This window comes from Macaca fascicularis, chromosome 5, assembly GCF_037993035.2.
Source record: "Macaca fascicularis isolate 582-1 chromosome 5, T2T-MFA8v1.1".
Lineage (NCBI taxonomy): Eukaryota > Metazoa > Chordata > Mammalia > Primates > Cercopithecidae > Macaca > Macaca fascicularis.
The window spans coordinates 7,880,683-7,907,217 of record NC_088379.1 but is presented as its reverse complement, the minus strand read 5'-3'; the positions used below and the strand labels follow the sequence as shown (position 1 = coordinate 7,907,217).

The window sequence follows — 26,535 nt, the reverse complement described above, 5'->3', positions numbered from 1 at the left end:
AGTCCCAAAACCTCAAAACTAGGGAAACCGACAATGCAGCCTTCAGTCTGTGACTGAAAGCCTGGGAGCCCCTGGCAAACCACTGATGTAAGTCCAAGAATCCAAGAGCCGAAGAATTTGAAGTCTGATGTTGTAGGACAGAAAGCATATCCAGCACAGGAGGAAGATGAAGGCTGGAAGACTCAGCAAGTCAGTTTCTTGCACCTTCTTCTGCCTGCTTTTTCTAGCTGGACTGGCAGCTGATTGGATGGTGCCCACCCATGCTGTAGGTGGGTCTTCCTGAGGGGGGTCTTCCTCTCCCAGTCCACTGACTCAAATGTCGGTCTCTTATGGCAACACCCTCACAGACGTACCCAGATACATCCAGAACCAATACTTTGCATCCTTCAATCCGATCAAGTTGACATTTAGTATTAACCATCACAGATAGCTTTGGGGTTCATATGAAAAAATTAGATGATTTGTATGTCTTCTTCTGTACTCTCAATTTTGTTCATTTGACCTACTTGTTGATCCTTATGCAAGTACTAGTCTGTCTTAATTACTGCAGGTTTCTGGTGTGTCTTAAAATCAAGTAGTATAAGTCCTCCACATTTATTCTTTTTCAGGATTGTTTTGGATATTCTAGATCATTGATTTTCATACAAATTTTGGAGTTGCTTATCAATTCTACAAAAAATCTGTGGAATTAAATTGGTACATTAAACCTGCACATCAATTTGGAAATAATTATATCTTAAGAGTAGGGAGTCTTCTAATCCATGGACACGGCATATCTCTTTATTTCTATTTATCTCTATTTTTTATTAGGTATTTAAAATTCTATTTTAGTGATGTTTTGTAATTTTTAGGGTAGAGGTTTTGCCCTTTTTTGCACTAGTGTTTTTCTCAAATAGTTCATGAATTTTTTTGTGGGGGGACAGGGGAAGACATTATTGTAATGAAATTGTTTTTAATTGTTTACTACTAGATAGAAAAATACAATAAAATTTTTGTATCCTAATCTCATGCCCTGAGACCTTGCTAATTAAATAATTAGTTGTGATAGTTGTTTTATAGTGTTTTGGAGATTTTCTATGTCAACAATCATTCCATTTGCTAATAAAAGGTTTACCTATTTTCTCCTTTATTTATGCTTTTTAAATCTTTATTGCAGTAGCTAAAACCTTCAGTACAATATTGAGGAGAAGTGATGGGAGCAAGCATCATTGTTTTGTTCTTAATTTTAGGGCAAAAAGTGCTCAGTCTTTCACCACTAAAAACATGTTTATTTCTAAGTTTTTCAGAGATACAATTTATCAAATTGAGCAACTCTTTTTAGTTGTAGTTTTCTGGAACCATTTATCATGTTTTGTTGTTGAATTCTATCAAATACTTTTTCTACATAGATTGAAATGATCATATTTTTTCTCCATATTTTGTTACTATGCTAAATTACATTGATTAATTTCCAAATTTTAAACCAACTATATATTACTGAGATAAATCCTACTTGAATATGATACCTTATTCTTTCTATGTATTGTTGAATTTGATTTGCTAATATCTTATTAGAGAATTTTACATCTATATTCATAAGGAATATTAGTCTGCTTTTTTGGTAATATCTTCGTCAAATTTGTCTTCAGGGTTATAGTAGTCTCTAAGATGAGTTCAGTCATTTTCCTTCTCTATTTTCTGAAAGCACTTGTGTAAAGTTGGTGTTACTTCTTTAAATGTTTGGTAGGATTTACAAATGAAATTATCTGGGTATAGAGTTTTCTTTCTAGTAAGGCTTTTGACTACAAAATTACCTTCTTTAGTAGATATAAGGCACTCAGATGTTGTGTTTTTTCATATCCAACTTTTGGTAAGTTATATTTTTCAAGAAATTAGTTTTCTCTATGTTGGCAAATTTGTTGGCACAAAGTAATTCATGATGTTCTCATAGGATCTTTTTAATTGTTGTAGTGTCTATGGTTGTAACTCCTTTCATTTCTGATACTAGCAGTTTGCCTTCTTTCTCTTATTTTCTTGTTCAGTTTATAATCTTAACTCTTCAAGATAGAACCTTAGGTCATTGATTTTAGACATTTTATTCTAATATAAGCATTTTAAGCTATAAATTTTCCTCTAAGGATTGCTTTAGTTACACCCCCAAATTTGATATGTTGTATTTTGATTATTATTTAGTTAATATTTTCTAATTCCCCTTGTGATTGCTTCTTTGACCCATGAATTATTTAGTTATGTGTTGTTTAACTTCCAAATATTTGGTCTTCCTCGAAGCTTTTTATTGTTACTGGTTCTAATATTTTTCACTGTGGTCCAAGAACATACTCTACAATTTCAATTCATTTATATTAATTGAGACTCATTTTATGCCCAGCTTATGATCTACCTTTGTAAACACACTATGCCCACTTGAAAATAATGTGTATTTAAAAGTTGTTGGCTGTAAGATTCAGTAGATATTAGTCCAGTCAAAGTGGTTAATATTATTCAGAGCTTCCATGTCATTGCTGATTTTTAAAATCTAGTTTTATTAGTTTCTGGACGGTTGTGTGAAATATCCAACTAAGGTTGTGGAATTATTTCTTCTTCTTTTAATTCTGTCAATGTTTGCTTCTTATACTTTGAGATATGTTGTTAGAGGCATGCGTATTTATGATTATTTCCTTATGATGAATTGTCCCTATTATTATAAAATATCCTTCTCTTTTTCTTCTAGTACTCTTTATTTTGAAACTTATTTTGAGATCAGAGTACCCATTCTAACCTACTTATGATTACCACTATGATCACTACTTATGCTTATTGAGTTCAGACATTTTTCTTCTTTATTTTCTTAAAGTGCTTGTGTAAAGTTGGTGTTACTTTTTAAAATGTTTGATAGGATTTACAATGAATTTATATAGCCATTCTAACCTACTTATGCTTACTGTTTCCATGACATATATTTTTCTCTGCATTTATTTTCATTCTTTGTTTTTATATTTAACATTAATTTCTTGAGGATAGTGTATAGTTAGGTCTTGCTTTAAAAAAAATCCATTCTGACAATCTCTGCTTTTTAATTGTATTGTTTAGTTCATGCACAGTTCATGTAATAATTGATACGGTTAGACTTAGGCCTATTGTTATTTTATTTGCTTTCTTCTTACCTCTTCTTTTTTTCTTGTCTCTGTTTCTTCTTTCCTGTATTGTGGATTAGTTGAATATTTAAAACTATCTTTTAATTTATCTATTGACTGTAAGTGTACATTCCAGTATTATGTTTTTAAAATGTTTCTCTAAAGGATTATACTGTACATTCTTGATTTATTTCACAGTCTGTTGAGGGTTAATATTTTACACTTTACATAAAATGTGAAAACCTTACAACTGTAGAGGCCCAACTGTAGAGGCCCACCCTGTCTGCCTTATAGTATAGGTGTCAAATGTATTGCAGCTTCTTAAATTCTAAGTCTCTAACACAATGTTATAGTTTTTGCTTTAAAAAATATATATGTATAATTAAATAGAAATAGCTAGAATATATTGTTATTAGGTATAAGATTTTGCTTTTAAAAATTAGGAGGAAAATAGTTTTTGATATTTATCCATATTTTTAAGGAAAATCTAAGTTTCTTTCTGGTAATCATTTCCATTCAGCCTGAGGAATTTCCTTTAGTATTTTATGTTGGACATGTCTCCTCTTAATTTATTCTCTTTATTTTATCTGAAATGTATTTATTTCACCTTCTTTCTTTTTTTTAATTATTATTATACTTTAAGTTCTAGGGTACACGTGCACGATGTGCAGGTTTGTTACATAGGTATACATGTGCCATGTTGGTGTGCTGCACTCATTAACTTCTTTCTTGAAGAATGTTTCTACTGGATACAGATTTTTAGGTTGACAGGTGTTTTTCCTTCCATTACTTTAAAGATTTTGTCTCATTGTCATCTAACTTTCATAATTTCTAATGAGAAATCATCAAAGTTTGAATTGTTATTGTCCAGTATGTAATGTGTCACTTTTGTCTCCCTCCTTTCAAAAAGTCCCTTAAAATTTGACTTTTAGAAGTTTACCTATGATATGCATAGGTGGAAACTCTTGACTTAAAAAATAGTTTCTCTTGCTTTGTTTAGATTTCCTATCTTTTCCTTTATTTCAGTCATATTGCCCTTTATATCATGTAGCATAGTCATAGCAACTGCTTTATTGTCCTTTTGCTAATTACAACATCTGGGTCATCTTAAGATTTGCCTCCATTGATTATCTGTTCTGTAGAGAATGGGTCACATTTTCCTGGTTCTATATGTCAAGTAGTTTTGTCTTACATCCTGGACATTGTGAGTGTTATTTGGTAGAAACTTTGAATTCCATCGTATTTTTTGAAAACATATTTTTAACAAGCAGTTAACTTGGTTGGACTTATATTGCATATTCTGCCTCTTGGGCAGGCATATAAATCTCAGACCATTTTTTTTTTTACTTAACTGAACTGCTTTCAGCTTGTTCTATGTCTGTAATCTTTAGGAGTCAGCAGTAGATTTGGTCAGAGGTTATTTACCACATTTGAGGCTCCTCTTGGATTTCTCCTCTTGGATCCTCTTGGATTTCTCAGAAAAAGTTGTGGCCCAGTGAAGTTAGGAGGTTTGACCATAATCTCATGAACAGTGACTGAACTTAAACAACAGCAAGAAAAACAAAAATATTTTAGAGTAGTGTCTCATCTTAATGTGTAGAATTCATGGCTTTAGGACAATTGAAGCATTCCTTTTCAACCCATGACCCAGTTAACATCACAAAGAGGCATACCACTTTCCCCCCATGTCATTGAGAGTTTTGTTCCTGAACCTTTTGTACTCCTTCATGACATACGACCAAATCTGTTAGTGTGTGGCCTCAAGATTTTCAAATTGACTGTAGCCTGTCATCATCCCTTGAAAATGGAATGGATCTTTTGAGAAATGTAAGCTTTCTAGAAGGTCTATTTCTAAGTTGCTTTTGGGTGGTAGCAATTTCTTGATGACACGCACATTTATATAGAATGTCCACAAATGTCCAGTATTCAGCATGAGGTTAGCCTACTTTAAGGGAATAAAGCATAGCTTTACTCTGGTCAAAATGCTAAATAATCCCTGCCTTTCATAATAAATGCAGGTGAAGTCTACATGACTATCATTCAAGTTAAGGTGGAGGGGGCTGGCATAAGATGAAGAAAGCCATCCTCCTCATATTGAATAAATATTTTGGCTTTGCCGTCTGCCTTTGGCAGTTTTGATATCTGGCATTTATTAAGAGTTTTCCAAAGACATTTCATTGTTAAACTGACAGTAGCCTTGGTTATCAGGAAAGAACACATGTGAATTCACAGAAATCTCATTTTACTGTCATGCTGGGAGAAGTTGTGCCTCCCAATATAGCACCAAAGTAAACAACTGCTGGCAATCCATTGATTTTTAGCAATAATTTACTCACATTTTAAATAACCATTTTATGACTAAATTCTGGGACAGTTGAGGCACACCAGATTAATTTGTATATAACCAGTGGAAATGGTTTAGATTTTGGAGTCAGGCCAATGCTGATATGTGTTAGTGGTGGGTATCTAGGAAAGCAAATTAACTTCTCTGCAGCTTAGTGTTCTCATCTGTAAAATGGAAAGGGAATGGAGAACTGTAGTACACTGGAGTGGCTGTTTTTGACTCTCCAGTATGCTTCTGGATCCCTTTTTCTTATTATAATAACATTCCTTCCCTTTGGAGAACACCTGCTCTCCATGTCACTGTGGTCCCCCATTCATGTTGACTGTGTGATGTGCCTGTGCCAGCCACATGGACCATATTCAGCCAGACATAGTGCCTGGTCCAAGGTGTGGCTGTGTGATCCAAGCCCAACCATTCAGAAACCTTCTGTGGAATCAGAGGTGAAAAACTTGCTCTCAGTTATCATGCGCTGTAAGAAAACAGGTCTGCATTTTTTTGGTCGTTGTCCTTAGCAGTTGGTGAAGATGAAGGTTTACCTGTAGAAGAAAAGAATGAAGCTTAAAGCAAACAGAAACAGATATACGAGGTGGGTGAAGAGATGGCGTTGTTGGTGAGGGTTGAGATTAAGGTGAGGCAAGTAAGTTAAACATGTACCTTGCTTTCTTAAATTTTGCAAACGCAGGCTTGGCACTTGCTTCCTTAAATTTTGCACCCTGGGCACATCACTGGCCTCACCCTGGTCCTGGCTCTGCTGATGACTGTCCTCACCTGGATTCCTCCAGAAGTTGATTTTGAGAGAATTTAGTGCAAGCTGTTTGTTCAAAGATGATCCCAGGAAACATTTGTGAGAGAGTAGCGAGACAGAGGAAGGAAGGCAGTCAATAAAGCGTTTTTGATCAAGCCACTCACCCCGGTGGGCTTCTGGAGCTTACTTTCATGGAGGGTGTCAGGAAACAGTGCAGAGTGTGTGTCTGGTGGCCGCAGATGAGAAGCTAATGCATGGATGCGCAATTTTCATTCAGTGACAGTGGAGGGCTGCCCGTGCAGCATTGCCTCTCCTGCACCTTTGGCTTGCTCTTTGTGGGCCATTGCAGGTGTCACAGTAAGCCTGAGGTGCGTGGATGTGATGAGAGGGACCTGGGTGGACACAGCAGTGCTGCCACCTTCTCATTTTCCTGTTCCCGTGAGTTGCCTACTGTCCTTACCAGCTGCAGGAACTGACATCCTTTTCCACTCAAGTGAGATCATGTTGGGCTTCCAGTGTTTGCCACCTAAAGAGTCCTGACTAATCAGGAACTAATAATGATGGTCCTGGCAACTGGAGACCCATTGTCTCCCTCGTCCCACTAATAGCCCAGTATGCTGGATGTTATTATCTCCGTTTTACAGATGATGAATCCGAGGCCTGGAGAGGACCCCTCCGCCACGCACAACCCATTTTATTTTCACATGTCCCTCTCAGATGCAGAAGTGACATTGAAACTGGCTTCTATCACAGGCACATCTGCTGGAAACCAGTGGGGTCAGGAGGAAAACGTCCATCAGTGTCCAATGACAGACATTTGGTTTTGGATGCAACAGGGCGTAGAGGAAAGGGTACAGGCTTCCAGATGGGGGAGGTCTGGCTCTGGGTCAGAGCATGCTTCTTCCAGTCATGGAAACTTGGACCATGTGGCTTCTGCAACCCTCCCTTTTGTCTTCTGAGAAAAAGTAGTGATTATAATGGACTTTAGGTTCTTATGTGAGAATAAGGGGGCAAGCAATGTTCAGTCCTCAGCATGGTACCTGGTGTGTGGATGGCCTTTTTCTTTTTTTTTTTGTTTTTGCTTTTTTAATTTGGTAAAATTCAACCTTCATTGATGGAAAAAAAAAAACTCTAAGGAAAGTAGGGCCTAGAAGGAACTCTCTCAACCTGATAAAAAGCATTTACCAAAAACCTTTTATATAACGCTGAAAGATTAAATGCTTTTCCAAAGTAGAAACAAGGCAAAGATATGACTCTTGCCACACCTATACCCATCAACAAATGTCCTAGCTATTACAATAAGAAAATAAATAAAATCATACAGATTTACTATGAATAAACAGAACTGTCTCTATTCACAGACTCATGTTTTTTCTACATGAAAAACATCAAAGAAACTACAAAGTGTGTACTAGAATGAAAATATGAGTATAGCAAGCTTGAAGAATACAAAGTCAATATACAAAACTATGTTTATGCTTTGGAATATTTATTAAGATAGCAATTCTCTACAAACTTACATACTTACAGATTTGATTTTGATTCTGTAATCAAAGTCACAGAAGATTTTTTATAGTTGTCAATAATAGATTCTAAAATTTCTGTTCAAAGTAAAGGACCTGGAAGAGCTAAAACAATTATGTAAAACAAGATCAAAGTTATAGAGGTATATTACCCAATATCAAGATTTACTGTGAACCTACAATGATTGAGACAGCATGTTATTGATGAAAGAATAAGCACAAATAATAATGGAATTTGAGAGTCCTACTAATCTATGGCTGGGTGGCCTTTTTCAAATGCCTTCCATCTTCTTTTATTATTTTTTTGTGACTGAGTTGCACTCTTGTTGCCCAGGCTAGAGTGCAATGGCACAATCTTGGTTCATTGCCACCTCTACCTCCCCGGTTCAAGCGATTCTGCTGCCTCAGCCTCCCAAGTAGCTGAGATTACAGGCATGTGCCACCAGGCCCAGTTAATTTTGTATTTTTAGTAGAGATGGGGTTTCACCATGTTGGTCAGGCTGATCTCGAACTCCTGACCTCAGGTGATCCACCAGCCTCGGCCTCCCAAAGTGCTGGGATTACAGGCATGAGCCACTGTGCCTGGCTGCCTTCCATGTCTTCTTGAAGCCAGCATGGCTAGGATTTTACTTGGCTTGGGGGTTCTAGAAGGATCTGGGTATCCACATGGAGGAACATTCCAGGGAGAAGACCTGGGACTGAGGCCCTTCCTGTGTCTGGTGCTCCTAGTGTTGTCCTCACCATCTCTGCCCCACAGCAGCGCCAGGGCTGCTGATCTGCCATCCCTGTGTGACTGAGATTCCCAAGAGGCTGGGACCTGGTCATGCCCATCCACACTTAGCTTGGTGTCCAATGTGCGGTAAAGGCTCAGCAAGTGCTGGTTTAGTGAGTGCTCGGGTGAGAGAGGGAAGGGGACAGCAAGTCTTGGTCTAGATAGCAGCCAGGGATGTGTGCAAATCGTGAATTAGCTTGCCTGGTTGCTGCTTCCCTCCCACTCGGGATATGCGCCAGTCCCTCCATGCCAGCCCACGAGGTCATGCAATCTGGCTTGTGCCTGTTTTTCTGACTCTGCTTTCTATCCCCTCTGTCTTCCTGCTCATTCTGCTCCAGCCCTTCAAGTCTCTTGACCATACTGGAGTTATTTCTAACTCAGAACCTTCACACTTGCTCTTCTCTCTACCTCAGTCACTTTTTCCCCAGGTGTTTGCAAGGCTCACTTATAGCATACAGGGCTCTGCTCAGATGTCCATTCTGTAGCGCCTTCCCAGAATGCCCACCCTCTTCGTCTCCACCTCAGCCTTCCATGTTTCCTTGCCCTTCTCTTCCCCTTTTCTTTATAGTACCTATAACTACCTGTGATTCTGTTATGTGTTTATTCAGATGTCCTCTTGGTTATGGGTCTCATGTACCAGAACATAAGCTCTTTGGGGGCAGCAATGTTTCCTCTTGTTCCCTGTTTTATCCCCAGTTCCTGGTAAGCAGTATATATGCACACACACACACACACGCACATATATGTACATATACACACCTGTCAAACAGTTTATAGAGACACACATATGTATATGCATATACATATTGACATATCCGCTGATATGGTTTGGCTCTGTGTCCCCACCCAAATCTCGTCTCGAATTGTAATCCCCACATGTCAAGCGAGGGGCCTGGTGGGAGGTGATTGGGTCATGGGGGCGGTTTCCCCCATGCTGTTCTCATGATAGTGAGTTCTCACGAGAGCTGATGGTTTTAAAGTGTGGCACTACCTTGCTCTTTCTCCTCCTGCCTTGTGAAGAAGGTGCCTGCCTGCCCTTTGCCTTTTGCCATGATTGTAAGTTTCCTGAGACCTCCCTGGCCAAACGGAACTATGCGTCAATTAAACCTCTTTTCTTTATAAACTACCCAGTCTCAGGTAGTATCTTTATAGCAGTGTGAGAACAGACTAATATATCCACCAAACAGTTCACATATATATACAGTGTCTAAGCAATATATACACATGTGCATATACATATACATATATACCTCTCTACATGATATATACAACCACTAAACAGTATATATGTACATATACATATAGATCCACCACAAAACATACAGTACACATACTCATACATACACATACATGTATATGCACACATATATACACTCACATGTATGTATATAACTATACATATATACATACACCATTAAAGTGGTCTATGTGTACACACGTACACATATAGCATATATGCACATATATGTATCTATGATACAGATAACATATATAATGTAAATGAATGAATATTATAGAAATAAATAACTATAAATGAATGAAGAACTTAACAATTAACCAGTCAACAGATACAATTTTCACAAATGGTTTATATTGATTTACTCAGGGTTAGTACCCAGAGGTGAGTTTCTCCCACTCCTCTGCATGCAAATTCACTTCTCACAGACACTCCTCTTATTTCCACTCGCCCTCCTCCAGCCCCTACTCTCCACGCTCCATCGGCTCCTCTTGACCTGTTTGATGGCTGAGCCAGCAGGAGCGTCCAGGGTGAAGTGCTCCACTTTGAGTTAACTGTGTGGCCAGCAGGCCTTCTTTATTTCCGAGGGACGGAGGAGGATACCTTTGGGAGGACTCTGAGGAGTGTGCTTCAAAAGTGTCTTCTTGGATTGGCACGTGGGCCTTCTGCTTGAAGAGCTGCAGGGTCAAGTGAAGTAAACATGGAGTTAATTAAAATTCATGGGATAGCTGGAGGCAGTCTGCACATAAAATGGCAGAAAGTGGCACAGTGTTATATGATAATAGCTCTTTATGCCCTTCAAAGGAAGATTCTGGATAAACTTGAGCAAGAGTTGCACAAATGATAATTCCAGACTCTATACTGCCTTATTATGCAATGATGATCATTTCCAGACCCAAGCATATTATTACTTGTCTCATTCCACATGAGAATGAGGAAAGCCTCATTCCAGGCTCTCGCAGCTGCATGTGAATTCAGAGTGTGGAAAAAAAAAGATTTGATTAATAGCAGACTAACCAACTTAGTGCTCAGACTGCAACAAATCCATTTGGGAATTAAGCAGGGATTCGATTTTAGATATATGTTTCTAAGTTTCAATGTTCAAAAGCATTTGGCTTATCAGGGTTTTTTTCCCTTAGAAATGTATTCTTTTAGAATCTTTTTGATCTTTCAAGGTACTGGGTCTCCAAGATAATGGCAGCATGCTGGAATGCACAGCAGGATACTGAGTTCAACAGTAAATGTTCACGGATCACTGCTCTGCCCTAGCCTTATTTTAGCTACCTGTGAGGATGTGGCAAAAAAAAAAAAAAAAAGCTGAACAAGGTTCCTGACACTGAAGAATTGACAGTTTCATAGAAGCAGCAGACCAACATACAAACAATAAATAAGCATGATGATTTACATTGATGATAGCTGCTCTGCAGAAAACATGTAGTGCAGTGACCTGGGAGGGTGGGACTGCTTCATGGGGGTGGGGGCAACAGAGACAGCCTCTCTCAAAGGAGAAATTTGAGCTAAGATCCAACTGCTGAGAAGGAAATGGGCCACGTGGGGATCTGGGGAAAAGGTCATCACAGACCAAAAGAGCAGCAGATACAAAAGTCCTGAGGCAGCAACAGAGTTAGCAGTGGAGCATGTAGCAGCCTGGGTATCTCCAATGCCCGGCACTGTGTCTGCCACAAGTGAAGACTCAGAATGTTTGGTTGCTCTTTGTAGTGAGCTGAATGAGTTAATTAGCTAAGAGCCTATTAGTTAAACAGTTTTGACTGCAAAGGTTGACAGAACCAAGTTGAAATTCTGGCCCAGCCACGTGACTCTGGTCAAGTTGCCTAACTTCTCTGAGCCTTGAGTTAGCTGCTATTCTTATGTAGGAATCGTCTTTAGAATTCTTAACAATGATGCGTTTACTAGAAGTCTTCATTGTTCGTGCAGACATCTTCATGAAGGATGGAATCCATTTCTTTTTAATGAAATATTTATTCATTTCATATTAATTAGGTTGTGTTTGGCTTGAGGGCATACTTTGGAGGAATGTGTCAGCTCCTGGGGATCACTTTATTAGGAGCTAAATTTTACAGGAAATGCAGACTCACTTGCAAATGCTTGCAGACATCGGCCAGAGCAGATGATCCATTACTGACCAGCTTGGTGGACCTCGTTGCTCATCTGCACTTCTTAGCATCTTCTCATAATGACATCTCCTTCCGTCCAGCAGCCAAGCGTTCTCAGGCCTTTGTCCATCTACAGAGTGTTTCCCAGCTCCCTTTACCCTGAGGGCACCAAGGGTGCCAGTGGCACAGCGCTGGTCCTGGGGTCCCTGTACCCTGCTTTGCTGTGAAGTTTCCTGACACTGTGATGTCCTCCAGTGTGTGTGAGCAGGGGCATTCACTTATTTTTATTTTTATTTTTTATTTTTATTATACTTTAAGTTCTAGGGTACCTGTGTACAACATGCAGGTTTGTTATGTATGTGTACATGTGCCATGTTGGTTTGCTGCATCCATTAACTCTTCATTTACATTAGGTATTTCTCCTAATGCTATCCCTCCCCACTCTCTCCCCCACCCCACAACAGGGCCTGGTGTGTGATTGCAAGGACAGAAAACCAAACACGGCATTCACTTATTTTTAAAGCACACTATCACCTCTCTTTGTTCCCCTCCACCTGCCGCCAGAAAGAGCTCCCCACCCCCAAGCCAAATTCTCCACGTAGTTTGTTTATTCCCTTATTCATTCATAATTGTATACTTAGGATCCTCTTTTAAGACAGCTCCCCAGTGCTCTCAGAACAAAAGTCAATGGTGTTAGTCTGCTGGAGCTGCCACAACAAAGGACTACACAGTGGGGGGGCTGAACAACAACATGGAGTTTTCACAGGTCCGGAGGCTGAAGTCCGAGTCAAGGAATTGGCAGGGTTGGCTTCTTCCAAGGCCTCTTTCCTTGCCTTGCAGATGCCCATGTCTTCTCCCTGTATCCTCACATGGTCAGCCCTCTGTGTGTGTGTCTGTCCTGATCCCTCTTCTTACAAGACACAGTCATATTGGATTGGGGCCCACCCAAAGACCTCGTTTTACCTTAATTACCTCTTTAAAGCCTCCATGTCCAAATACAGTCACATCCTGAGGTGCTAGGGGTTAGGACGGCAGCATACGAACTTGGGGGACATACAGTTTAGCCCATGGCACCAACCCTTTAAACATGTCATTCAAGCCATCTGTCACCTCCCCCATCACTCACCTCTGTCATCTCATCTCAGTGATGTCAGTTGTACAATGTTGCAGGTGAATACCAGCAAGCTTTGGCCAACACGGGCTGGAACTCACTGATAAGGGGCAGGAGGATACTGCTTCTCAGCTCCCCATGGGCCGGCCTGCTTTGCTGGAACACGGTTCGGACACTGTAGGGCTGTACTTACCAAAGGGGTGCCCCATGGTGCAGTCTGTGTACGCTGACTGAGGAAAACGTATTTTGGAACCAAGTAACAAGCTGTTTGAGCTTTGTGTGCTTACTCTTTAAGGGACTATGGAGAAATGCCAAATGCCAGTACTCATGGCTACAGTGGCTCTCTAGGCTGGTAGGAAGTTGAATTCAGGTGCTGAATTCTGATACCGGCTGTCTCATTACCAGATGTTTTACTCGAGGTTCTCTAGTGAAACAGAACCGATGGGGTGTAACTATAAGTTATTGGAGTTTGATTGATTTCATTGATTATATGATTATGAAAGCTGCCAAATCCAAATCTTTAGGATAAACAGTCAGGCTGGAGACTCAGGAAGAAGCTGAGGCTACAGATCAAGTCTGAAGGGCATCTGCTGCAGAATCCCTCTCATAGGAAGTCAGTCTTTTACTTCATTCAGGCCTTCAACAGATTGAGGAAGTCCACCCATCTTACAGAGGGCAATCCTGTCTTCAAAGTCCACCAGTTTAATATCAACCTCACCCCAAAACACCTGCACAGACACATTCAGAATCATGTTTGACAAAAAAAATCTCGGCACCATGGCGCCGCCCAGTTGACACAGAAAACTATCCATCACACCAGACAAGCACGAACTCATTCCTGAAGCCCTTCTTGGGCCACTTTGCGCATCTCCACAATGGCCTGTGTTCCTCAGAAGAGAGATGGATGCCGATCACACACTCGTGATGAGCAGCATACTCAGTGCTTACCATGGAGTCTTTATAACTGCCCATTAAGGCAAATACCACTCATCCCCACTGTACAGATGGGAAGTTGAGAAAACGACCAACGTGTGAACATGTGCCACGGCACGTCTCATCTCTCTGAACTTCCACAGAGGCTGTGCCCTCTCCTGGTAACCCCCTTCCTTCTCCCCCTCCCCATACCTCCGTCCTCATGAGACCAACCCTTGCTGACTATGCTAAGGTTCAAATGCTACCTTTTCCAGATTGCCTTTCCTAAATCCCACATCTGGTTTAGGATCCCCCTTCTGGGGTCCCTTAGCCCCATGTACTCACCTCTCCCATGTGTTTTCTAAATAGTAATGACTCTTTCATTCATTCAGCCACAATTATCAGCTAGGTGCCTGCTGTGTGCCAGACGCTGAGGATGATACAGTGAACATAAGAGAAAAATCCCTGTTGTCATAGGGTTCACAACTCAGTAGGGGAAGTGAACAATGTATGAATGAAGCAGGAAGCATGTCTTGTGATGGGAGCGCAGCAGAGAGGGAGGCTGGGGTGCTGGGGAGGGCTTTGCCCCTTTGCACAGGGAGGTCAGAGGTGGCTTAGCTGGTAACATGACCAGTGAGCAGAGCCTGAAGAAGACAAGGGCCCAAGACCTGTGGATGCCTGAGAAGAGCATGGTGGGTACAGGGAAGGAGCAGAAGTCACTGTGGGAAGTAGGAGGGGAACTAGGACCAGGCCACTTAGGGCCTGGGGATCCACAGTGAAGGACTTTGGCCTTTATTCCTGCATATTGTCTGATTATCCCATTATTCCTCGGGTTCCCAGGGGAGAGTGATATCCTCATGGCTGACATGGTACCAGGCCCATGGCACGTACTTAATATTATTGAGCGACATATTCCTCCAAATAAGTATTTTTCTTGAGACCAACTTTTGATCCCTCCGGTGAGACCACCATTGATCAGAGCCCACATGGGATTTATGTGCTGTGAAAAGTCATAATTTGTGTATCATTTGTGGTAGACTCAGCAGCAAGGAACGAAAAAACCTGCCTCATGGTGGCTTAAACAAAGAGGGGTTTATTTTTCCCACATAACAAGAAATCTGAAGGCAGGAGGCTCCATGATAGCAAATTCAGCGTCTCTGAGACTTTCTTGGCCTCATGGTCACAAGGGGCTGCTGCTGTTCCAGACATTACATCTGTGTTCAAGGTAGGAAGGACAGGAAGAAAGCTGGAGAAGAGAAAAAGGTGAGACCGTCTGTAGTTACTCTCTTTTATGCAGAAAGCAGGACTTCCCCTAGAAACCTCTAGCAAACTAACATGTCCTTGGTTAGAACAGTGGCTGTTGCTGGCTGTAAGTGCGTATAGGACGGATCACATTGCTTTCTTGAAGTAAATGGTCCTGCTGTAAAGGAGAAAAGGGGAGGTTGCATATTAAGTAGTAAAAAGCTTCATCTGCCAAAGATAGTTGTCTTTCAGTGAATTATTTGAGCAATAGTAGCCAGCTTGATCATCTCTTTAGTAATCAAGTTTAATTCTGTTTTTCTTACCCCCCACCCACCCCAAATTGGTCATTTCCCAGAATCTTGTCCCTGCAAGCACAACCAGAGTCTTTTAATATCACACTGTAGTGGTTTATTCATTCAACAGTTTTTGCTGTGTGCTACTCAAGCTGGGGGATGGTAGAGGTCGGCAACACAGAGAAGAACTAGCCCAGTGTCTGCCTCAGGTCCCGTTGATGGGGTAGAGTCAGACCCACAGCTGGCCAGCAAGCAAGATGAGAAGAGGGCAGCCCAGGCTTACTATGAAAGGATCCTTGAGACTTTGTATCCCATAGTCCTGGGTTTCTGGCACAGCTCTAGCCTCTCTGTTCTGTACTCGTCTGTCAGCCTGGAGCTTGGGTTGCCTGAGCTGCTAACCAGCAATTAGAGTCCTGACCATAAAGGGTGCTGTGAAGACACCAAGCAAGGACTTTCTTGAAGATTCCAGTAAAATCTGCCGGGCACGGTGGCTCAAGCCTGTAATCCCAGCACTTTGGGAGGCCGAGACGGGCAGATCATGAGGTCAGGAGATCGAGACCATCCTGGCTAATGTGGTGAAACCCTGTCTCTACTAAAAAATACAAAAAAAAAAAAACAAAACAAAACAACTAGCCGGGCGAGGTGGCGGGCGCCTGTAGTCTCAGCTACTCGGGAGGCTGAGGCAGGAGAATGGCGTAAACCCAGGAGGCGGAGCTTGCAGTGAGCTGAGATCTGGCCACTGCACCACAGCCTGGGCGACAGAGGAAGACTCCATCTCAAAAAAAAAAAATCATTCTCAACTCGGGCTGTACTTCAGCCTTCACTGGGGCACATCTAAAAAAATACAAAATCCCAGGGCCTCCCAGAGCTTTGGATGTGCTACAGAATCAACATCATCAGAGCCCCGAATATACTGTAAAGTCAGGACTGTGACCACCACATGCAGGTGCATTGCAGGTTCTCAGTACGCTCCAGCCGCCTTCTCCACTGACTCAGGATCCATTCCCAAATTTCTGATGCTCAGTGTGCTTGGCATGCCTTTCCTACAGCAAATCAGCTGAAATCCATGCTAGCTAGCATTTATCTAACTGTCCCATTAATTGTAATTAATAATGATGACATCAGATCCTAATTGAATTAGACTAATGAGGAATGTTAATTGGGTGCTTGCCTTTCAGTAGCAGCTTGGGTGGCTTTGGCCAAATTGCTTGTTCTCACCTCATTAACTGTGATTTCCTGTAGAAGAGGGCTCTGAGCAGCCCTGCCAAGGACCCCAAACTTGGGCGAGGTGCCACTCGAGACGTAGCTCTTCTATTTTGAAGTTGAAGGTTCCCAGGACCTGGATAAAGTCTGCCGTTGGTGACAAGTGTTCAGCTTCCTTCTAGGGCACCTGTTGTGAGCTCTCAGGCCAAAATGCAATATCAGTTTCAGCAGATCCCTCAATCACGTGGTTGTCATGGGATTTGGGGCAGGGAGGTATGGAAGCCTCTCTTCCTACACTGTAAATATGGAGTCACTGAGGACCACTGACCTGCTCTGGGCCATGTGGGACATAATAGACCAGTGTGTATGAAATTCAGCTGCTTTGAGGATTCAGACTTGGAGGTCAGGGCCAGGGAAGCATTGAGCCAATGGCAGGCAAGGAGTGAGGCAGGAGAAGGCTTGCAGGGAGGGTATTCCAGGCAGAGTAAGTGAAATATGCTAATGCAGAAAGGTGACACTTTCACACGTGTGAGCCCCTGAACAGGAACTGAGTTGACATGGCCTCTGTCTTCAGGGTGCTTGGAGTCTGACTGCCAGATCATAACAGGGGTTTATAATACAGTATGTCAAGCCTTACAGTAGAAACAGGACTTATGGCAGCTCAGTGGGAAGGGCAGCACATACAGCTTTGAGGATTAAAGGGAAGGTTCCGGAAGATGTAACGTCTGGGCAGAGATGGAGCTAGCCAGTCTGGAAAGGCCAGATTGGGTGGCAGTAGGTCAGGGAAGAAGGTAACAAGGGCAGGAGAGGTTGGTACTAGAGAAAATCTACAAGGAAATTCTAAAGAGTTTGAGGTAGAGTGAAGGGTGTGTGTGTGGGGGAAAGAGCGAGCGAGAAATATGTTAGAGGGGACAAGGTCTTTGAATGCCAAGACCTTGACTTCGAACATTTTCTGAAGGCAAAAGAAGGTTCTTACAGGCTTTAAGTCTTTGATTTTTCAGACATTCTCACCAGGCAAAAGGACATCTGCAGAGACCAGAGCAGAGGTGGGGTGGCCAGTTTGGAAGCTATCAGTGAATTCTCCCTATTTCTGAAATTCCAAACGTTAAACCTTAAAATACCAGAAATCACTCTAGTTACAGGGAACCCATGGAAAGAGGACACTTTGCCAGAGGCTCAGGGTTTGGGTCCAGGCATCAGTCCGCCCCTTACTCCACCAGCCTGTGTTTTCTGCTTCTTCACATGCTGTGGCTGGCTCTTGCCACTCTGTCCCATGGAGACCTGACTGTGGACCTGGGAGGGGCGGCTCTGTAGACCCATTTCACAGTGGAGGAGACTGAGGACCACAGAGTGTTTGGCCAGGTTATTTAGCCACTGGTGGGTGGCAGTGGTGGACACTTATAGATTGTGATAGCTTCTTAAACCAGGTGGCTTAAAACAATGGAAATTTATTACCTTACAGTTTTGAAGGCCAGAAGTCTTGAATCCAGCTGTGGGCGGGGTAGTTTCCTTCTAGAGACTCTGAAGGTGGGTCTGTCCCATGCTGTCACCCAGCTTCTGGTGCTGCTGGCCAGCCTCGGCATTCCTTGGCTTGTAGATTTATCACTCCAGCCTCTGCATCCGTCCTCACGTAGCCTTCCCCCTGGATGTGTCTCCTCCCCTTCCCTTATAAGGACACTCGTCATTTAATTTGGGCCCATCCTAATCCAGGATGATCTCATCCTGAGATCCTTAACTATTACATCTGCAAAGACCCTTATCCAAATAAGGGTACTGTCTTGGTCTGCCTGGGCTGCTGTCACACATGCCATAGACTGGGTGTCTGAAAGAACAGAGATTTATTTCTCCCGTTTCTAGAGGCTGCAAGTCCCAGATTAAGGCAGCAGCACGGTCAGATTCTGGAGTGGGGCCTTTTCCAGGCTACAGGCTGCAGGCTGCTAGCTTCACACCGTATTAGCACAGGGTGAACAGCAGGAGCTCTGATGAGCAGAATGAGGCTCAGAGACGGTAGGCGACTCGCCTGTGGTCACACAGCAAAGAGCTGGAATTTAAGCCCTGCTCAGAGTAGCCCCTGAGCTCAAACTCTCTGTGACTGTGACTCCCAGGAAGACCCTTGTCTCCACTCAGTGCATTGGATATAACTTGGCTCTTTTTTTTTTTTTTTTTTTTTTTTAAAGCCTTTATCTCCTGGTCAGGTTAAGTCAGTTGTTGTTACCAGCCCTTCTTGGTCAGTGAGGAAGCAAGTCCAGAGGGGCCAGGATTTGTGCACAGCCCCACTCATAGTCTGCAAGAGGGCTAGGTTCAGAGCCCAGCTCTCCTGACCCCTGGTCTAGCCCTCTTTGCTCTGTGTTCCTGAGAAACGGAATGCTTCTGAGGTGCTCTGGAGAGCATGTGGTCTTAGCCCTCAATTTACCGGGGAGGTCGCCAAGGTCCAGATGATTAATGGATCCCAGCCGCACTCAGAGCTCTGCATCCAGCTGGCCAAGACCCCTGATCCTTGGTCTCTCTTATTTGCAAATCAGAACTTCCAGACTGCATCCAATATCCTGTACCAACCGCCTGCTTTTGCTTGAATTGAAAAGTCAAACTTCCAAGCTCTATTGAAATCATTAGTTCTTCTTTGAAAGGCAGTTTTAATTTTGGAGAATCTCTTCGAGTTCCTAAAATGTCTCTGAGCTGAGGTGAGAGCCATCCCTTGAAACCCAGGAGCGCCATGGATGTCTTTATCTGAAGGGACGCGGTCCCCTGGGGCGCTGCGCAGACCCTCATTCCAGTCTAAGCTTTTCACAGTGATGCAGCCAGCTGACAGTCAGGCCCCGGCCCCGCAGAGGCAGTGCCCGCCGTCTCTTCTGAGAAGGCAAATGAGAAGTGAGAGAGATGACAAATTCTAATTAGTGGGATTATCCTCCCACGACATGTCTGGCTTCAGATGTGGGTCTCAGGGCCTGGTGCCCGGGCCTCCAGAAGTCCTTGCTTGGATTCCCACAAAGCCAGGACCCCTGAGGGTACATTTGTACATCATACCTTTGCCTCCTTGCATTTTATATTCTCATGTTCACTACTGGAAATGGGTGTTCCGTGGGCCTTCGACCTCATGCTGCAAATTGTACTCTGGAAAGACCATCTTTTTGCAGATTTCATGAAACATGCTATTTAATTGAGATGCAGTTGACATTTATCATCCCACAGTGCCGCCTGGCACTCCCACTTCCCGGTCCTGTTTAGTTTCACCCCAGTGGTGCCGGGTGGGTTTTGCTGACTCAGTTCAGACATATGCTGAGACTGAGGCCAAGAGAGGCAGCAAGAACCAAAGCCAGAGTTGGAATTCAGGCTTCTGCCATCGTACTGTATCTGCCTTGAATAGATTTGCAACGTGTCAGAGCTGAATGGGGTCCAGTTTTCAACAGAAGAGTGGCTGTGATGCCAGGAGAAAAGCCTGAACTCCTTCGCTGGGTCCTCAGGCCGACGGTGTTATTGCTGGCGTTTTCCAGCATGTCCCATTTCTCAGGGAGGCCGCGCTGTGGTTGAAAAGTGAGAGCTGGGGAAGCAGAGAGCCCAGGTTGGAGTTGAGCCTTCAGAAAGCACTAAAACCTTTCTAGGCCTCACTTTCCTTTCTCTGTAAAGCAGGGATAGTTAATAGTCATTGTCCTTGATGGAACGGTGTCCCACTCCCTCCAAATTCAAGTCCTCTTGGAACCTCAGAATGTGGCCTTATTTGGCAGTGATATCATTGTAAGTCTAATTAGTTAAGATGAAGTCATACTAGATTAGGGTAGACCCTAAGTCCACACTGACTGGTGTCCTTGTGAGAAGATGAATGACGCAGAGACGTAGGGGAGGATGCCATGTGACAACGGAGGCTAGGACGGAAGTGCTGCAGCTGTAAGCCAAGGGCAGCTGTAAGCACCAGGGGTTGCTGGAGCTGCTCCACTCTGGAAGAGGCAAGGGAGGATCCCCCCAGGAGCCTTCAGAGGGGGCAGGGCCCTGCTTACACCTGGTTTTGGACTTTAGCCCTCAGAACTATGAGCCAATAAATTTCTGTTATTTAAGCCCCCCAGTTTGAGGTACTGTTATAGCAACCTGAGGAACCGACACCATCCCTCCTCGAGGTGTTGGAAAGATTAACTCACACAATCCTTGCTAACTGTCCAGGGAACCAATACAGTCCTTCCTTGGGGTGTTGGGAAGACTAGCTCATACAATCCTTGTTAACTGTCCATGCCACGTGGTGCGTGTCAGCCCTGCTCACTTTTCCTGCCATGCTTGCTGTGTCTCCTCGGCTCCACGCCCTCCTTTACAGGGTTCCCTTTCCTTCGAAGCCTCTTCCTTCACCCTTATCGTCTTCCCATCCTTTAGAGCTTACCCCCCCGGTTTTGATCCTGCGGAGAGCCTTCTCTGACAGCTCCCATCTTCCCACCCTGCCCCCAACTGCCCCCAGGTAAGGCAGTCACTCAAAAGTCCAGGCCTTATGGATTTGAACCCCCACCCTGCCACTTGGTGGTTTGTTGAACTCTGAACAAGTTAATTAGTATACTTGGGGCTACAGCTTCCTCATGCCTTATCCATAAGGTTCTTAGAGGGATTCAGTGAGATGATTAAGGAGATAATTTGCTCAGTGTCTGGCCTGCAGTAGAGTGTTCAATACAGGACCACTGTCGTCATAGCTGTCCCCAGCTTCTCCTGTGCTCCCCCAGAACCCATGTGTCTGAGTTTGGGTTTCTCCAGAATCAGGCTCCAAGGCAAGGATTTGAGGACAGGGCATGGGAGAGGCAAAGAGAACACAGGGAAGGATGGGAAGGGAGACAGCCAGGAAAGGGTGTGCTGTCAAGCCTGTTACCCCACTGCGGGGCTGGGCAAACTTACAAACTGCAGGAGCCAGTGTAAAACACCGGCCTCAGCCTCATCCCAGGTGACGGGCAAGGGAGAGGGGGTGCTGATACTCCGGTTTCTAACAGTCGTGGATCGAGTGTTGGTCTGAGGGCATTAATTCCCTGGCTTGGCTGGTCTGCTGCATGGGCAGCAAAGTGGGCCCTACTGGCAAAAGAGAGTCCTCAGGGAGAGAAATGCAGGACTGGTGGATGGAAGTCAGGCAGGTGGGTGCAGAAGTAGGAAAGGTGAGGAGATTTCAGGTGGGCACAGAAGTCTGCAACACTTGTGCATGCCACACATCTCAGGGTTATAGTCACTGGTGCTTTTTGCTTTTATCTATTTTCCTCATGGGCTGTGAGCCTCTTGAGGGCAGGCCTGCTTCTTCCGTCTTCTGTGTTTGCATCTCCTCTTTCAGCACTTAGGACCTGGCCAGTGCTCATGTAAATATTTAATAAACCGATGAATCTGGTCCAACTCCTCCATTTGGCAGATGCAGAGAGGTTGTGGCTCACTTAACAGAGCTGCTCCGCTAGCAGATTTTAAGAACAGGGACGTGAATCCGGAAGTAAAAATGCAGTGCGGGGTGGCTTTTCTCCTTTGTCTTCCTTTTCTATTGTTGGCCTGAATGTTCTCCCCTTTGGCTGTTACTCAGGTATGCATCGTGCAGAAGCGAGACACTAAGAAAATGTACGCAATGAAGTACATGAACAAGCAGAAGTGCATCGAGAGGGATGAGGTTCGGAATGTCTTCCGGGAGCTGCAGATCATGCAAGGGCTGGAGCACCCCTTCCTGGTCAATCTATGGTGAGTGTGGCTCTATCCAGGGCTCCTATGGGGAGCCAAATGCAAATTTGAAGGACTCTTCTGCATGGTAAAGAGAAAGGGATGAAATGTTCTGGGTTCAGTTATTCTTAACTATTTTGTAGAATACGTTTTCTGATGAAGTCTATAGGCATATGTTTCATTTTCATTTTAATTCTGTCCTCTTATCTGATGAATCGGAGTGGAAAATAAATGGAGAAAGGTTTTGTGTATTTGAGAAGATATGTGGAACGTTATAAGAGAATGCCAAGGATAGGCTACTAAAGGGAGTGGGGAGCTCAGTGTTTCAGAAAGTCACAGCCGTAGAGCTGATGGCAGGAAGGGCCACTGGGAACCAGTATTCTACTTCAGTACAGATGGCTGCCCATCATGGAAGTACCAAATTCGGAATTCTCAATCCAGCCCCCAAAACCTGCCATGACCCATGTTTCAGAACTTTCACTCCATCCTTGGCTATATCTTCACTTTAAATTTGCATCCTAGAAACACAGCCTGTTGGTGGTTCCCTGCCTCTGTGCTTTTGCGTGTGAAACCTCTTCCTAAAACACTCACGTCCCCGTCTCCAGCGTCCCCTAACCAACACTTGTGCATTCCTGGCACCCACCTTAGGAAACCCTTAGGTTCCTAAGAGCCCTTGAAGACCCACAGGCCAGCTGAGTGCCCCTTACGACCTGTCTTGTCCTGTGTTTGACCTAACACCATCTTTATCACAGTGAACCCAGATTATTGCATTACTTATCTGTCCTCACACAGAAATTGCTTGTTTCTGGGAGTCTAACACAGTATCTGACACATTGGAGGGACTTAGCAAGTGTTTCCTAAGCTGGGTTGTGTTGAAGGGGAGAGAGAGAACAGGCTGCTTTAGGAAACGAATTCTGACCGTTTCATTCAGCGGCTCAGTTGACCCACTGACCTTAAGAGCTGGGACGGCCACCCTGGAGGGGTGAGTCTAGCTTTGCACGTACTTTACCACCACTGATTTCGGTTGCTCTGCACACTTAGAAGCACTTTGAACATTGAATGATAGCAGAACAAAGAGGAACACAGATTGTCCCATTTGAGAAAATCAAGGTGTGAGTGCCAGGTGCCACAGACGTGGGCATTGCCATGGAGAAAACCCAAACCAAATCTTGTCTGCCAGAGTCTCAGTCTCCACTCAGAGTTCCTTGTGTCTCTACACAGTGATCTAAACACTTTGATTGTTTGGGATAAATAAACCCCTTTGTGTTTTGATTGCTATGCAAGGGAATTTTCTAAAGTGAATCTTTAATCCAAACAGCAACATATGTTCCTGGCAAAATATAGAGAATAAAATACATAAGAAAACAATAATTACCCAGCATCTCTTCGGGTTCAGATTAAAATTCCATGTGTAATTATTTTTATACTCCTTTTCTTGTATTTTTTCATATAAATGACATATAACTGTATGTGTTATTGATATATAAACATTCAGCTAAATTTTGTATTTTTTTTTCTGAATTAATATCTGGCAGGAGCACTATCTCCTTATTACTGCAAACTTTTTGTAAATCATTTTTAATGGCTACATAATATTCCATTAAGGAAAAGCACAATAAACCATCTAATCAAACCTTCATTCTGTCACGTAAGTTACTTGGGCTGTTTCTAATTATTTTGCCAATGAAAATACTTCTGAGAGGAATATCTCTGAACCTGAAGTTTTTCAGGTGGGACACCTTTAGGTGGACTAAGAAAATCAGATGCCTAGTGGAGCTTGTATGATGTGTGTTAAAGGAGAGGAATGTGTTGGAGCAGCCTTTTCTTAGGCACCATTTTTTTTTTTGAGGTGAAGTTTTACTCTTGTCACCCAGGCTGGAGTGCAATCGTGCAATCTCAGCTCACTGCAATCTCCGCCTCCAAGGTTTAAGTGATTCTCCTGCCTCAGACTCCAAAGTAGCTGGGATTACAAGCTCCTGCCACCACACCTGGCTAATTTTTATATTCTTAGTAGAGACAGGATTTCACCACATTGGCCAGGCTGGTCTCGAACTCCTGACCTCAGGTGATCTGCCCACCTCAGTCTCCCAAAGTACTGGGATTACAGACATAAGCCACTGCGCCCAGTCTTAGACACCATTTCTTGATCCTCTGTTCATGGTCTAGCAACAGATGCCCTTTGGTTACATGACAGGGCTGGGTATATAAGAAAATTATCTGCAAATGTCAGCCTTTGGTGGCTTTGTATTTTATTTCCATCATAAGCAAGAAAGGGGTGAGCCTACTGCTTGACTTTGGAGTCACCCCTCAGACTCTGGGCCTCAGCTTCCTCACTTGTCATAATTACGTAATAATGCCTTGTTTACCGCTAGGACTGTTTTGAGAATTAACTGAAAAGAAGACATGAAAGTATATTTTCTGTAAGTAAAACTATTGTTCACTGTAAGAGGTTATATATGTGTGTATGTGTATTAGTTCACTCTCCTACTGCTATAAAGAACTGCCCAAACTAGGTAATTTATAAAGGAAAGTTTAATTGACTCACAGTTTCACATGACTGGGGAGGCCTCGGGAAACTTACAGTCAGGGCAGAAGGCAAAGGAGAAGCAGGCACCTTCTTCACAGGGCAGCAGGATGGAGTGAGTGCCAGTGGGGAAAATGCCAGACACTTATAGAACTATCAGATCTTGTGTGAACTCAGTATCACCAGAACAGCATGGGGGAAACCACCCTCATGATTTAATTACCTTCCACCAGGTCCCTCCCATGACATGTGGGCATTATAGGGATTACAGTTCAAGATGAGACTTGGGTGAGGACACAGCCAAACCATATCATTCTGCCCCTGGTTGCTCTCAGATTTCATGTCCTCACATTTCAAAACACAATCAAACCTTCCCAACAGTCCCCCAAAGTCTTAACTTATTCCAGCCTTAACCCAAAAGTCCAAGTGCAAAGTCTCATCGGAGACAAGACAAGTCCCTTCCACCTGTGAGCCTGTAAAATAAAAAGCAAGTTAGTTACTTCCTAGATACAATGAGGGTACAGGCATTAGGTAAATATACCCATTCCAAATGGGAGAAATTGGCCAAAACAAGGGGGCTACAGGCCCCACACAAGTCCAAAATCCAACAGGGAGTCATTCCAAAATGATCTCCTTTGACTTTATGCCTAACATCCAGGTCACGATGATGCAAGAGTTGGGCTCCCCAGGGCTTGGGCAGCTCTGCCTCTGTGGCTTTGCAGGGTACGGCCTCCTTCCCAGCTGCTTTCACAGATGGCATTGAGTATCTGTGATTTTCCAGGTGCATGGTGCAAGTTGTCAGTGTATCTGTCATTCTGGAGTCTGGAGGACAGTGGCTGTCTTCTCACAACTCCACTAGGCAGTGTCCCAGTGGGGACTCTGTGTGGAGGCTCTGCTCCCTCATATCCCTCCTGCACTGCCCTAGCAGAGGTTCTCCATGAGGGCTCTGCCCCTGCAGCAGACTTCTGCTTGGACATCCAGGTGTTTCTGTATATCCTGTGAAATCTAGGCAGAGGTTCACAAACCTCAATTCTTGATTTCTATGCATCTGTAGGCCCAACACAACATGTAAGCCACCAAGGTTTGCGGCTTGCACCCTCTGAAGCAACAGCCTGAGCTGAACTTTGGCCTTTTATAGCTACAGCTGGGACACAGGGCACCAACTTTCAAGACTGCACAAAAAGTAAGGCCCTGGGCCTGGCCCATGAAACCATTTTTCCCTTCTAGGCCTCTGGGCCTGTGATGGGAGGGGCTGCTGTGAAGGTTTCTGACATGTCCTGGAGACATTTTCCCCATTGTCTTGGTGATCAGCATTTGTCTCCTCATTACTTATGCAAATTTCTACAGCCGGGTTGAATTTCTTCCCAGAAAATGGGTTTTTCTTTTCTATCACGTTGTCAGTCTGCAAATTTTCCAAACATTTATGCTCTGCATCCTCTTGAACATTTTGCTGTTTAGAAATTTCTTCCACCAGATACCCTAAATCATCTCTCCCAAGTTCAAAGTTCCACAGATCTCTAGGGCAGGGGCAACATGCTGACCGTCTCTTTGCTAAAGCATAGCAAGAGTGACCTTTACTCCAGTTCCCAACAGGTCCCTCATCTCCATCTAAGACTACCTCAGCCTGGACTTAATTGCTCATAACACTATCAGCATTTTGGACAAAACCAACAAGTCTCTAGGAGTTTCCAACTTTCCCACATCTTTTTGTCTTCTTCTGAGCTCTCCAATCTGTTGCAACCTCTGCCTG

General features: G+C 43.5%; 1 protein-coding gene and 1 long non-coding RNA gene across 8 annotated transcripts in view; one reads left to right on the top strand and one right to left on the bottom strand.

The window, feature by feature from the left end:
* STK32B (serine/threonine kinase 32B) overlaps nucleotides 1–26,535 on the top strand; it is a 408,290-nt gene that overhangs the window by 96,682 nt on the left and 285,073 nt on the right. For all 7 annotated transcript variants that reach the window (XM_005554457.5, XM_005554455.5, XM_065544765.2 and 4 more), the window contains exon 3: nucleotides 22,131–22,282. In XM_005554457.5, the coding sequence (XP_005554514.3) occupies nucleotides 22,131–22,282 (152 nt within the window). The remainder of the gene's footprint in view (nucleotides 1–22,130; nucleotides 22,283–26,535) is intronic.
* Nucleotides 14,980–18,988, bottom strand: LOC135970772 (uncharacterized). Its single transcript, XR_010586618.1, has 3 exons — nucleotides 18,065–18,988; nucleotides 16,625–16,808; nucleotides 14,980–15,117 (listed from the first exon to the last, which is right to left on the bottom strand). It is a non-coding gene; the product is annotated as an uncharacterized lncRNA (long non-coding RNA).